Source organism: Pelophylax lessonae, assembly GCF_965119305.1.
Source record: "Pelophylax lessonae genome assembly, chromosome: 5".
NCBI lineage: Eukaryota > Metazoa > Chordata > Amphibia > Anura > Ranidae > Pelophylax > Pelophylax lessonae.
The window spans coordinates 217492736-217506043 of record NC_138772.1 but is presented as its reverse complement, the minus strand read 5'-3'; the positions used below and the strand labels follow the sequence as shown (position 1 = coordinate 217506043).

At 38.6% G+C, this 13308-nt stretch overlaps 1 protein-coding gene across 1 annotated transcript in view; it reads left to right on the top strand.

Annotated features, from left to right (window-relative positions):
- Nucleotides 1-13308, top strand: part of STAC (SH3 and cysteine rich domain) — a 381506-nt gene that overhangs the window by 250539 nt on the left and 117659 nt on the right. Inside the window, exons 3-4 of the mRNA XM_082259518.1 lie at nt 6604-6704; nt 9656-9737. Coding sequence (XP_082115644.1) covers nt 6604-6704; nt 9656-9737 — 183 coding nt within the window. The remainder of the gene's footprint in view (nt 1-6603; nt 6705-9655; nt 9738-13308) is intronic.

Sequence of the window (13308 nt, the reverse complement as noted above, 5' to 3'; positions counted from 1 at the left end):
AACAAAATGACCAGTCTAATGGTCAGACAGAGAGTAACTGTAATCTGCAGTTTACTAAAAAGGTGGCAAGTTAGAGGCATTAATGCTAAACAGGTTTAGGATGGCAAAAAAACTGCATATACTGTAATGCTGAATAATAGAAGCTGGGAAAATATATGAAAGCTACATAGAAATTACTTTTGACAGCCATGTCTCTGACTCAATTGAAGGGAAAAGTGGCTGTAAAGCATAGTCTCTATAAGATTCTAAAACAAAAGATGATCTGAGTATTACTACTTCAGTGTAATGGTTCAGAACACAAATAACTACTTGCAATTGTCCTCATATATAACATCTCTCACAGTGATGTCCAGGGTAGCTCTGATAACATGGGTCCACAGCTGGAAGGCAAAAGACAAAGTCCCATTCCACTAAAACTGGAATACTCTGGTAGCAATTGGGCAGAGATTCCAACAGTAGCTGGAACTTTCAGAAAAGCTGTGTGCTATTAGGCTGTGGCCTGTCTGCGCACCATAGGTGTGCGCAGCCTATTGCAGTAAGGTGTGCACCCCAAAGCTCAAACACACAAGCCTTTCTCTGCAGCTTCAGCTGCACGGGGCAGTGAATAAAAGGGAAGTACTCTGCACTGAGCACAGCTTCCTGTTCATTCACAGTCGGAAGCACAGTAAACACAGTTTACTATGCTTCAGTTATCAATGAACACAGTGAGTGAGTGTGTTCACTGTGTTCATTTAGAAAAGGAAAGGGGCTGGCAAAGGACATGTTTACTAGCCTCTTCCCCTGCTCCCCATCCTAAAACACCCTCCACAGCAGCTGGGAGGAGACGAGGGAAGACAGCAGTGGGGTAGATTGGGGCAACATGGTGGGAAGCCTGGGCAGTAGGGGGACTCTGCACCTTACGTAGTGATTAGAGTGTGCTCAGGCACACTCCCTGCGCACGCCTATGCTGCCCACACATTGATTGTGACAGTAGAGGGCCTATCAGGTCACTTGCTCAGCTACCTCTGTTTCATCAGATGTTGCCTCTCTGAGCTCCTGAGGAAGGGAAGCAAAGGAACTTATCTTCTCTGGGCATGTTCAGAATCCCAGAGAGTTATGGGAAAAGGAGTTAAAGAGCAAGAAGAATAAATGGGCACTCCGGTACCAAAGCATTAGAACATTCCGGTAGACAATAGAATGTACCAACGTTCTGGTAGGCAACAAAGGTAGGAAACATCCTTCTCCTGCTGCGCTGTATTATCCATGTGAGGGCAGACATCTAATGCCATGCATGGCTCCATTCTGTAGCAGGTACAAAGATAAATAACAGGTGTTGGTTGCAGGCAAGGATGCAAACTGAGACCTTACATTAGCACATGCATGATAGTACAAGCAGAGACAAGCTTCTAACTTCAACTTACTAGTGCAACTTCCCTCTTTGATTGCTATTACTAGCATTGTTTAAACCTAAGGCATCATTTAGTTTAGTACTAAGGACCTCACAATCTATTTAAAAAGTAATATAACTCAGTAGAATGGGCTTAGTAACACCACTTGAAAAAATACACATTTACATACTGTTGAAAATTTACACCAAACTGAAAACATCAGTCAAAGTGATAGAATATTGTTTTCCATTTTTTGATGCGTCCTGCTGACATCCTGCTTTTTAGAAGTAACTGAAGGCGAGAAAATTCAGATTGAGGTACTCTTTAAAAATACATTTACAAATAATGCTTAACCACTTCCATACAAAGCAGTTAGACCCCCTTCCTGCCCAGACCGATTTTCAGCTTTCAGCACTCTCACATTTTGAATGACAATTGCCCAGTCATGCTACACTGTAACCAAACAAAATTTTTATCATTTTTTTCACACAAATAGAGCTTTCTTTTGGTGGTATTTTTTTTATGGTGATATAAGCAAAAAAAGAGCAAAAATTTTGGAAAAAAAAAAAACACTTTTTTTAGTTTCTATTATAACATTTTGCAAAAAAAATAATTTTTCTTCATACATTTGGGCCAAAATTTATACTGCTACATATATCTGGTAAAATTAACCCAAATTAGTGTATATTATTTAGTCTGTGTGAAAGTTATTGAGTCTAGAAGCTATGGTACCAATTACTGAAAATTTATCACACCAGATGTACTGACGGCCTATCTCCTTTCTTGAGGCCCTGAAATGTCAGGAAAGTACCCCCCCAAATGACCCCTTTTTGTAAAGTAGACAGTCCAAGGTATTTAGTAAGAGGCATGGTAAGTTTTTTAAAGTTATAATTTTTTCCCACAATTCTTGGGAAAAGTAAGAAAAAAAAGTTTTTTTCTTTTTTTTCCCACAAAGTTGTCAATTTATAAGCTATTTCTAACACACAGCATGTACACAGCAAAAATGGCACCCCAAAATACATTCTGCTACTCCTTCTGAGTATGGTGATACCACATGTGTGAGACTTTTACACAGCCTGGCCACAAAAAGAGACTCCACATCCAAGAAGCACCTTCAGGCGTTCTAGGAGCATAAATACACATAAAACTTTCTTACTACCTATCACACTTTTGAAGGCCCTATAGCACCAATACAATGGAAAAGTCCACAAAATTACCCCATTTTGGAAAGCAAACACTCCAACGTATATTCTATTATGCATTATGGGTCTTTTGAACGTGTAATTTTTTTCCACAAGTTTTTGGAAAATGTGGGGAAAAAATGAAAACTTTTTTTTTTACACAAAGTTGTCAATTTATAGGATATTCCTAACACATAGCATGTACACAGCAAAAATGACACCCAAAATACATTCTGCCACTCCTCCTGAGTATGGCAATACCACATGTGTGAGACTTTTTCACAGTCTAGCCATATAGAGGGGCCCAACATCCAAGAAGCACCATCATGCATCCTAGCCACTTGCCTAGGCCTATTTTTGACATTTGGTGTTTACAAGTTAAAATCAGTTGTTTTTGCTAGAAAACTACTTAGAACCCCCAAACATTATATATATTTTTTTAGCAGAGACCCTAGAGAATAAAATAGAGATTATTGCAATATTTTTTATTAGACCATATTTGCGCAGTGGTCTTCCAAACGCAATTTTTTTGGAAAAAAATCCCTTTTTTCAATAAAAAAATAAGAAACCAGTAAAGTTAGCCCAATTTTTTTCCATAATGTGAAAGATAATGTTACGCCGAGTAAATAGATACCCAACATGTCATGCTTCAAAATTGCCCACGCTCATGGAATGGCGACAAACTTTGGTACTTAAAAATCCCCATAGGCGATATTTTAAAAATTTCTACAGGTTGCCATCTTAGAGTTACAGAGGAGGTCTAGGGCTCAAATTATTGCTCTTGCTCTAACAATCGCGGCGATACCTCACATGTGTGGTTTGAACACCGTTTACATATGTGGGCAGGGTTTCCGTATGCGTTTGCTCCTGCGCGCGAGCTCACGGGGACAGGGCACTTTAAAAAATTTTTTTACTACTTATTTTATTTATTATTTTTTATTTTTACACCGTTTAAAAAAAAATGGATCATTTTTATTTCTATTACAAGGAATGTAAACATTTCTTGTAATAGAAAAAGGCGCGACAGGACCTCTTTTTTGTGAGATCTGGGGTCAAAAAGTCCTCAGATCTTACAAGTACACTAAAAGATAGAAAAAAAAATAAAATAATAATAATAATAATAATAATAATAATAATAAAATAAAATGAAAAAAAAGGGACCTTTAAACCGGTTGCTAGGCAACGACGTTTGCCGTAGCTCCGGTCCTCCAAGACCATAGAGTCGAGTGAGGGCAAGCTTGCTCTCACTCGACATCCTGTCTGTGAGGATCCGGGACCGGATTGTTTGCCCCGCTGCCGGGGGGTCCGGTAAGCGGGGTAAAGGACCGGACCACGGCGGGAGGGGGGGCACCTCTTCCACCATCCCGGAAGGGTATCCCGTGGCGAATTCGCCACTGGGACCACCCTTATCGGAAAGCCAACCGTCCACCGTTAAAAAAAATACCAGGGTTATGGCAGCTATCTGCTGCCATAACACCGGTATTTAGGTTTAAATAGAGGACGTATATAAACCTTTTTGGACTTGGACATGGTGGCTGTATGAAGGGTGACAGGTGCTCGGGTACTTTGCTGGGCAGGTGACAGGCAGGTGATGGGTACTCTGGTACTGATGAGCAGGTGGCAGGTACTCGGGTCCTCCGATAGGCAGGTGACAGGTACTCGGGTACTCTGATGGGCAGGTGACAGGCAGGTGATAGGTACTGATGAGTTGTACTGATACTGATAGGTGATACTGATACTGTACTGATGGGTACTGATGATCAGTACTGATCCTGATAGGTAATGATGGGACTGATGAGTACTGATGAGTACTGATGAGCACTGATGAGCAGGCGGAAAGTACTCGGGTACTTCAGGCGTCAGGTACTCTGATGAGCAGATGGAAGCTACTCGGGTACTCTGATGGATAGATGACAGGTACTCGGGTTCTCCGATGATGGGTACTCGGGTACTCCGGTGACATGTACTCAGAGTACCCGAGTACCTGTCATCAGAGTACCCGAGTACCTGTCATCAGAGTACCCGAGCACCCGTCATCAGAGTACCCGAGTACCCATCATCAGAGTACCCGAGTACCTGTCATCAGAGTACCCGAGTACCCGTCCTCAGAGTACCCGAGTACCTGTCATCAGAGTACCCGAATACCCGTCATCAGAGTACCCGAGTACCTGTCACATGCCCATCAGAGTACCCGAGTACCTGTCACATACCCATCAGAGTACCCGAGTACCTGTCAGGTACTTTGATGGGCTAGTGACAGGTACTCTTTATTGGGGGGGGGGCAATCAGTGTGTTTGGAGTGTACTATATTTGGTAACTAGCTGTTACCACAATCTCCTGCTCACACAGGCTCAGTGTGTGAGGAGGAGAACACGGTGACAGCTAGTTACCCTGTTCTCTGTTGACATTTGTGACCGGCTGTGATTGGACACCGCCGGTCACGTGGTAAAAAGCCAATTTCATTGGCTCTTTACCTAGATCGGGGATGGGCTCTGTCCGAGGGACGAGCTTCGTCCCCGATCGCCGCGCTGCGCGCCCCCGTCGGGAAGGAACGAGCGGCTCGCGCTGGAGCCGCTCATGTGATCGGCTGTGATTGACACAGCCGATCACGTGGTAAACAGACAATTTCATTGGCTGTTTACCGTGATCGGGGTTGGGCTCAGTCCAAGGGACGAGCCTCACCCCCGATCGCCGCGCTGCCGGCGTCATTTGTCTATACGCCGGTAGGGATGTGGTTAAATTGGGGGTCCTATGCATTTTCTTACTCTAAAAAATTAATACAAATCTGCATTTTGCCCCGGCAAAGCAACTGTTTACTTTAATTTCACCATCTCCAGCACCACCTTTCCTTTACTCCCCCATCACTCAATTCAGCTTGGAAGCCAAAGAAATTACTGATTCAATGTAACAGCGCTGAGGCAATCAAAACAATTTCACCATCACCTATCAGGATACTAGAGGTCCAGATTTCAGGCTTTTTATCCTCCCCTTTGCCACTCAAACCCTGGTGGATTGTGCTCTACTGAGTAAATATATACGCAGGAATACATACAGACTGATCATCTATTGGATACTAATAAGTGGAACGCTACACGCAAAAGCCTAACCATGTTATTTACAGAGGTCTAAAAATGTCTGCCTTTCAAAACTATAAAAAATGTATTTCTCTGTTTATCCCTGTGTAGCAAGCATAGTAGCAAGGGTGCAAATTAGATGTAAGGTAATCTACTTGAGAAGTTAAAGTCAAAGAGTAATTTATTTTAAAAAATGTGTTATCCAAAACACTGTTTTTAAGGGTGTTTTCACACTTGGTGCGATTGCCTGGTCTGAATCCGAGTTCGATTGCTCCCCCTGTCCCCGATGGACTGTGCACATTTGATTTTTGTATCCGAATCGCGGTACACTTGTTTCATCAAGCTGCAGCTGGCGCGTACTCATGTTGCTTGGCAACCGCTGTAAACGAGAAGGTGCCAAAATAGATAGAATTGCTTGCTTTGGTATGGTTGCGTTCTCATCAGAAGCGAACCGTACTGGAGTTCACATGAACCATACCCCAGACCACCCTTTTTAAGTGGACTCGGGTACGGTTCGCAGGTGCGCACCCGAGTTCAAAGACAGTGTTCACATCATCAAAAAGAACTGAATTCTGACGTCAATCGAAACCGGGTGCGCACCAAAAGTGCTAGTGTGAAAACACCCTACAAGGTTCTTGACTATTGCTGTTGTTAGCACTGGCACATCCAATAGTATTCCAAAGATTTCAGATATCCTCTAAGAAATATGACAGAACAGTATATGTAATGGCGTTTTGTGTTTATGTTGAATACATTGTCTATGTCTTTATTCTCACAGAAAGTACTGTATGTGGAATAAATTGATGTGATGTAAACACTACCTACAGCTGGGTATCTTGAAGAATGCAAAATAGCTGGAATAGTCATAAATCTAGTTTAAAAATCTATGTATACTTAGCGGGTCATGCTTTCTGAAAGATAACTTGTCAGTTGCATATAAACTATTGATTTGATCTAATTAAATTCCATGTTCATTGACAGGGACTAATACAAAGCATGGCTTGCGATGCAAAGCTTGTAAAATGAGCATTCATCACAAATGCACGGAAACCATCGCTTCTCAGCGTTGTATGGGAAAACTGGTGAGTAAATACATGAACCTTGAGTGCATCCTTGATTAAATTAAAAAATACACCACTTTTTGTATGTTATATTATCACGTTTTCATGTTATATTATCTTTGTAAAAACATAAAAGGGCCATATTGTCTTGTTCCTAAGTGTAGTAACGTTGAAACAAAAAGAACTGTGTTGGTTTTAAAAAAATGTCTCAAAAGAAAAAGAGTTGTTACTAAACTTAACAGATGTTATTACATGCAGTCAACAATTTAATAAAAGCTACTGGCCTTATCCCAGCCATCATATATTAGTTCTAAGAAAAAGTCATTTTTGGAGAACAATATGAACAAGTGTGTCTATGTTAAAAATGTACTTTTAAGAAAATTAAGCGATACTGTACATAAAAAGGGTAAGTAAAAGAATGGCTTCATTGTGCTAGCTATAGCTAAAATTTGTGCTGCCTATTGATGTTGTAAAAACAGTGCCAAGCATGTAGATGGCATTTTGCTGTTCAGAACTGATAATTTAGAAAATGTGAACTTTTTGTTTTGCTGGATTCCTTGTGTTTTGCATAAAAAAAATAAAGGCACTTGTTTATGGAAAAAAAAAAAAATTAAAGGCACATGTAAGCATTCAATCTTACCAAAATATTATTACAAGAGAAGTAGTATGGCCAACGCTTTTTTGGTCATACTTCCCTCTGGGTCACAGGAATGCATTTACTTTTGCACTACTGCAACCCAGAGTCAACCGACCGACAGCCAAGCTGTTCCAGGCTATGGAAGCATCATAACCATATTGTTAGGATCTGCCCAGCTGACTGATTGACAGCTGACTCCAGCTCTCAGTGTCAAAGCCATAGGCGTGCGCACAGGGTGTGCCGGGTGTGCCTGGGCACACCCTAATCACCTAGGGCACATTAGCATTATCGCTCTGTTTGCCAGTGAGGAGATGGGAAAGATCTCCCTCTGACCTGCTCTGCCATAAGAGAAGTGCCACACACTTCTATTTCACTTTGCCAGCAGGGAGAGTAATGTACCGGGGCCATATACATGTAGGCAAACACATGCATGTGTATTTAAACTTTGGGGTGCACACCCTAATGCAATAGGCTGCGCACACCTATGGTCAAAGCCATCTGCTCCTGCCCCTTCATCAACCCATCACTCAAGTGAGCTCAGAGCCACTTTAGAACTGAACAATCAACGGTCATGTGATTACTCAGTTCTCAGGCCTAGGTCAGCAGGGGACAGCTTCAGCATCAAACCAATTCTGCAGCATGGAGATGAGTATGTACGTTTGTTTTTTTTTATCTACCCCAAATTTTTCCTTTAATGCAATTTAAAACATTACACGTTGCTACTCAGTCTAATTAAACATAAGATGTTAATTTTATTTTACTCTGTTTTGACCCTGTGACTTGACAGGCTTTACAAAGATGGAGAAGTATTCCATATGCAGTATGTTGAAGCAGCTTCATCTTTGTGGGGCTGATTTACTAAAACTGGAGAGTGCAAAATCTGGTGCAGCTCTGCAAAGAAACCAGTCAGCTGCCAGGTTTATTTTGGCAAACCTTAAAGTGGTAGTGAACTCTGAATTATTATTTTAACCTACAGGTAAGCTTATGATAAAGCTTACCTGTAGGTTAAATGTATATCTACTAAACATTCACCTATTAGGAGATATGCTAAGGAGCAGCAGTCGGTGACATCACCGATACATGCACTCTGAAGAAACGGCATACACATGTCGTTCATTCAGAGCCTTGAGCCGTAAGCAGTGACTCCCATACTCATTATCAGGAGTGATGTCACTCCCGTTAAGGCTTGGCCGTTCAAACAGCTGAAGCCCGCAATCCCAGAAGGAAGACCGGGGGAAAATGGAAGTCTCTGCAGTAGTGACAGAACACCACTGGAGGGCTTACTTTTAAGGTAAGTCTCTTATGCAATGCATACTAGCACATATGCCTTTACCGTGCAGGGTTTTTTTCTTTTGAACCTTTACTACCGCTTTAATTGAATAAGCTGAAGTTAGAAGCTATTTGGTCACCATGCACAGCTGCAGCAGATTTTGCACACTCCAGTTTTAGTAAATCAACCCCTGTAGTTGTTTTCCTTATCAAAATTGACAAGCTGAGAAGAATGTGTAGTTTGCACCATAACCTTGCTATGCCTGCCACAATTTTCTGTAATTATGCATGTCCACTGCCAATACCTATTTTACAGAGGACAACAAAGCCACCCAAATATGATGTTTCTTCACCAATATGTACAGTGACACTTGGTAAAGTGGTGCCATATATGGGTACTTTAATACCCTGAAAAAAGAGGTGCCAGAAATGGCCATGTCTGATTGTGCACGTACATTGTCAAAAATCAGTGTGCCAAAAAGCATTTCGAGGACAGGATATAAATGTTTGTAAAGATTTTTAATAGTGCCATTCTCACTTAGTGTTTACTTGAGTTGGGGTGTACAACATTTAAAAAAAATACAATTTTGTGCATCCAACATTTGAAATGCATGTTCTTGCTAAACCTGCTTTAAGGCAGAAACTCCAAAATGCTAGGAAAGTGATCTGGGAAATATAAAAGTATTTTTTTTTTCCCAGATAATTTCTTCTGTTTTTAGAAAAGCTAAATGTGGGATGTCCGTGTAAATCAGCCCTAATACATTGTTAGTAAAGGATTTTTCAACTTATATTGTGCACCTGGATCTTCCACAGTGGTGCATACAGTGGCTGCATGCCACATTAAACTAGATGCTTGGTTGTGTGTGATTTCACTCAATTTCACACGTTTATTGAGTTGTCATTTCCCTTTTTTCCTAGTTCAAACTTTAAGACTAGCATGTACTTTGTAACATTATTTTTTATTAATACCATGTTATTTGTACTTTGGTGTAATTAGTATTTGTCTGATAGATAACTGACCTTTATTTTACTTGCTTTCTTTTTTTCCATTAATGGCACTATGTAGCCAAAAGGTTTTCGACGCTACTATAGTTCTCCTTTACTTATTCATGAACAGTTTGGATGCATCAAAGAAGTAATGCCTATCGGTAAGTATTGATATAAACTTACTTAAAAAAATGTTTTTTTTTTTAGTTAATAAATTGCAAGTTCCAAACAATGGCATTTAGGATTTAATTTACAGTAAACTTTTAGAACAAATAGGTTAACACACACAGAAAAGTTCATCAGTACATGCAACTTACAGAAGTACAAAGCAAAGGTAGAGAGATTAAAGTGCTCCTTAGGAAATCTAGCCTAATACGCTTCTAAAAGGTAAAACAATTTCTTAGTGAGTTTCTTTGGATTGCAGGGCTTTGCTGGAGCCATATGAGTAAGCACTGTAGCATGAAATCTGTCAAGGCATTCTCTCTGCTGTATGTATCTTCTTCAATGAATCTCCAGTTCCCTTCACTGCAAAAGCGGACTCTGTTTTTCTGTTTTATGTTTATTTAGCTGAGCTGTGGAATCAGACCACTTTCAATGGGTGGATGCATGCTGTTTCCCCTAGCAGCAGCAGCAGTCTTTTCTATAACCTTACTTGAATGCCAAGATTTAACCTCCCTGGCGGCATGATTCTTTTGGATTTTAGGTGCTGAAAGCGGTACCATTATTTTGCATGTAATTCTTGTGAATGAGCAGCCCAAACCAACTGTATACATTTATTATTTATATATATATATATATATATATATATATATATATATATATATATATATATATATATATATATATATATATATATATATATATATATATATATGTATATATATATATATATATATATATATATATATATATATATATATGTATACATATTATATATATATATATATATATATATATATATATATATATATACATATATATGTATATATATATATATATAATGTATACAGTTGGTTTGGGCTGCTCATTCACAAGAATTACGTATATACATATATATATATATATATATATATATATATATATACGTGTATATATACGTATATATGTATGTATGTATTTATATATATATATATATATATATATATATTTACATAAAAAGTACAGTAAAACTGCAGGAAAGTGCACTGGGGGGCAATGTAATGTGATTTTTTTTATTTTGAATGGTATCAGTGTGTTTGGTGTGTTTGACGATCGGGAGGAAGCTCCGCCGCCGCATACCGCCCGCATACTTCGCTGGATCCCGGAGAAAAGGTAAGTAAAACCTCTACCAGGATCCAGCGATTTTCCTAGCGCTACCCCGAGTGTGGCTCGGGGTTACCGCTTTTGGCTCTAAAATCTAACCCCGAGTCACGCTCGGGAATACCGCTAGGAAGGTTAAGGAATGTATTACCACAATAGTCATTTTTCACCTGTTGGAGAGGGTTATTTGCAGTCATTGTGCAATAGTAAATGCATATAGAATGGGTATTATTTGTCTTTTACCTAAATATGTTTAGAAGGCATCATGTTTTTTATGTAAAATGAAGCAGTTTTGTTTTCTGAAAAATGCACATGTGTAAAATACCAGTGAAAATAAAATCGTAAAAATGCTTTATATATTAAACAGAAAATATTTAAATTAAATAGCAAGACCAGTGTACTATCATTGTGAACAAAAAAATCAAACTATTCTACATGGAAGTCCTAAAATGTGCTCTGAGCATTACTGAATGAGAGTTAATGCTCAAGGGTGTATTGTTTTTTCGCAGGATCTTGCTGGTAGCAACTTGTCCATACACTGTAAGCATGTAACATTTGTGCTGTTATAAGTTAATTGTATTGTATGGAACAGCATCCTAACTTGAGCCTGATTCATAACTTCTTAACTCCATTACAAATGCTTTTGTACTTGCAATTAGTGAAAATTTTACTGCATGCTAGTTTCCAGTTTATTTAAATCAATAACAACTAATAATAAATGGTTATATGTGGTAGGTCCTGTTCTCTTCTGTTATAATCTGTTGATACAGCCACTGTGCCGAAGGCAGCTGCTTACCAGTAGAATGGAGGTCAGGGCTTAATCTTTCAAAAATTTATGAATTGATTTGTCTGAGCTCCTTTTTTGCTTATTTACATCTGCATTTTTATGTCCAACAAGCTCAACCTCTCACAAATTCCAACAATAAAAATTTTGCCTTTCAAAAATGTTCTTATTAGGCTTAACTATAGCCATACCGGTGGCCTAACTGTAGTCATAGCAGTCTATGCTGCTGCTATGGGGTAGAAGAAGGGCCATATTAGGGAGTGTATGAAGGAAATTAAACATAGAAAATGTATGTGTGTGTTGTGTGTGTGTGTGCGCAGATATTACATATTCAGTACTGTATTTACTGGGTAAATGTGTTGAAAAGGTTGTAGATGTTTCTGATCCCTGTGAACTATTAAGTAAGGCAAGTTCACCTAAATACTATCAAGACAGCAGAGGTCTGTAGTTCTGCAAAAAAGACACAATTTAAAGAAGTTGTATTAGGATTATAGGTTTATTGTATGTAGGACCTCTAACAAGTATGTCATAATATAAAATAATGTTAGGTTTATTATAATTATTGCTACTACTATTTTTTTTACTGACTACAAAACTGCAATGTTCAACATACAGCATTTTGCTGTGGTGGTGGAAAGGGTGAGAGGGTTTATAATTTTCATTAAGGCTCTGAGATCCTATACCCATAAAAAACATCAGTTGAAGCTAAAAAACGATTAGTGATCTGCTGAGGACAGAGTTGTTTGCTAGAAAATAAAGATTAAAAGTTAATTTGCCCTCCGTCCTACTGTAAAGAGCCTATTTCTCCACTTTCCTCCATACACAACTGATTTACTTTTTTTTTAACACACCTTGGAATAAAATATTAATCTGCCAAATCTTTATAGTTATATTGGATTCATTTAAACATAATAATATGACTATTAGTCTTTTCTCCTAAACTAAACAGGACCTGTTTTTCTAACCTTTCATGATAAGAGGGATATCTTAAACTCTTTATGAATTTGGATGTCTTTTTTTTTGCAATGCAGTGACCAAATTTGTAATTTTTCCAGATGCAGTCATGCAAGTGATTTTTACAAGGATAACACTATACTTGCATTACATATTTTTACTTTATTTTTATCTCTCTAAATTGTATGTGCTTTTGCAGCTGCTGATGTGCACTTAGTGGAGTAGATTAACTTACTGTTAGCCAGTATTTAATGTCCTTCACCAGTCCCGGTTTCCCTAAGTGCATTCATTTAAAATTCTATCCCTGGCTTTTATGCTTAATCGTAACTAATATTTTTCGGTTTAGCCATATTGGAATCCTTTTATTGAAATTTTGTTGCAATAAGTAAATTATCTACAAGATAATTTAGTTGCTAAATCTTTATTTAACAAAATCCATTTCCAATCTCCACAATTAGCATTTTAACCTTAGCTGTGTCATTTATGTGAGGCAGGCTATTACAAACTTAAGGTAGTGCATTACATCTGCTATTTCATTGTGCATACCCTTTTAGATTCCATACTTTTTTTAGTCTTTAGACATGCATTCTTTCAAAGCTGGTTTAAGACAAAATGTAACAAACAAACCCTATCCGCTTATTGTTTATTTCTTTTCTTTATGATTAACCATCCAAATTAATTATGCTGTTATGGTT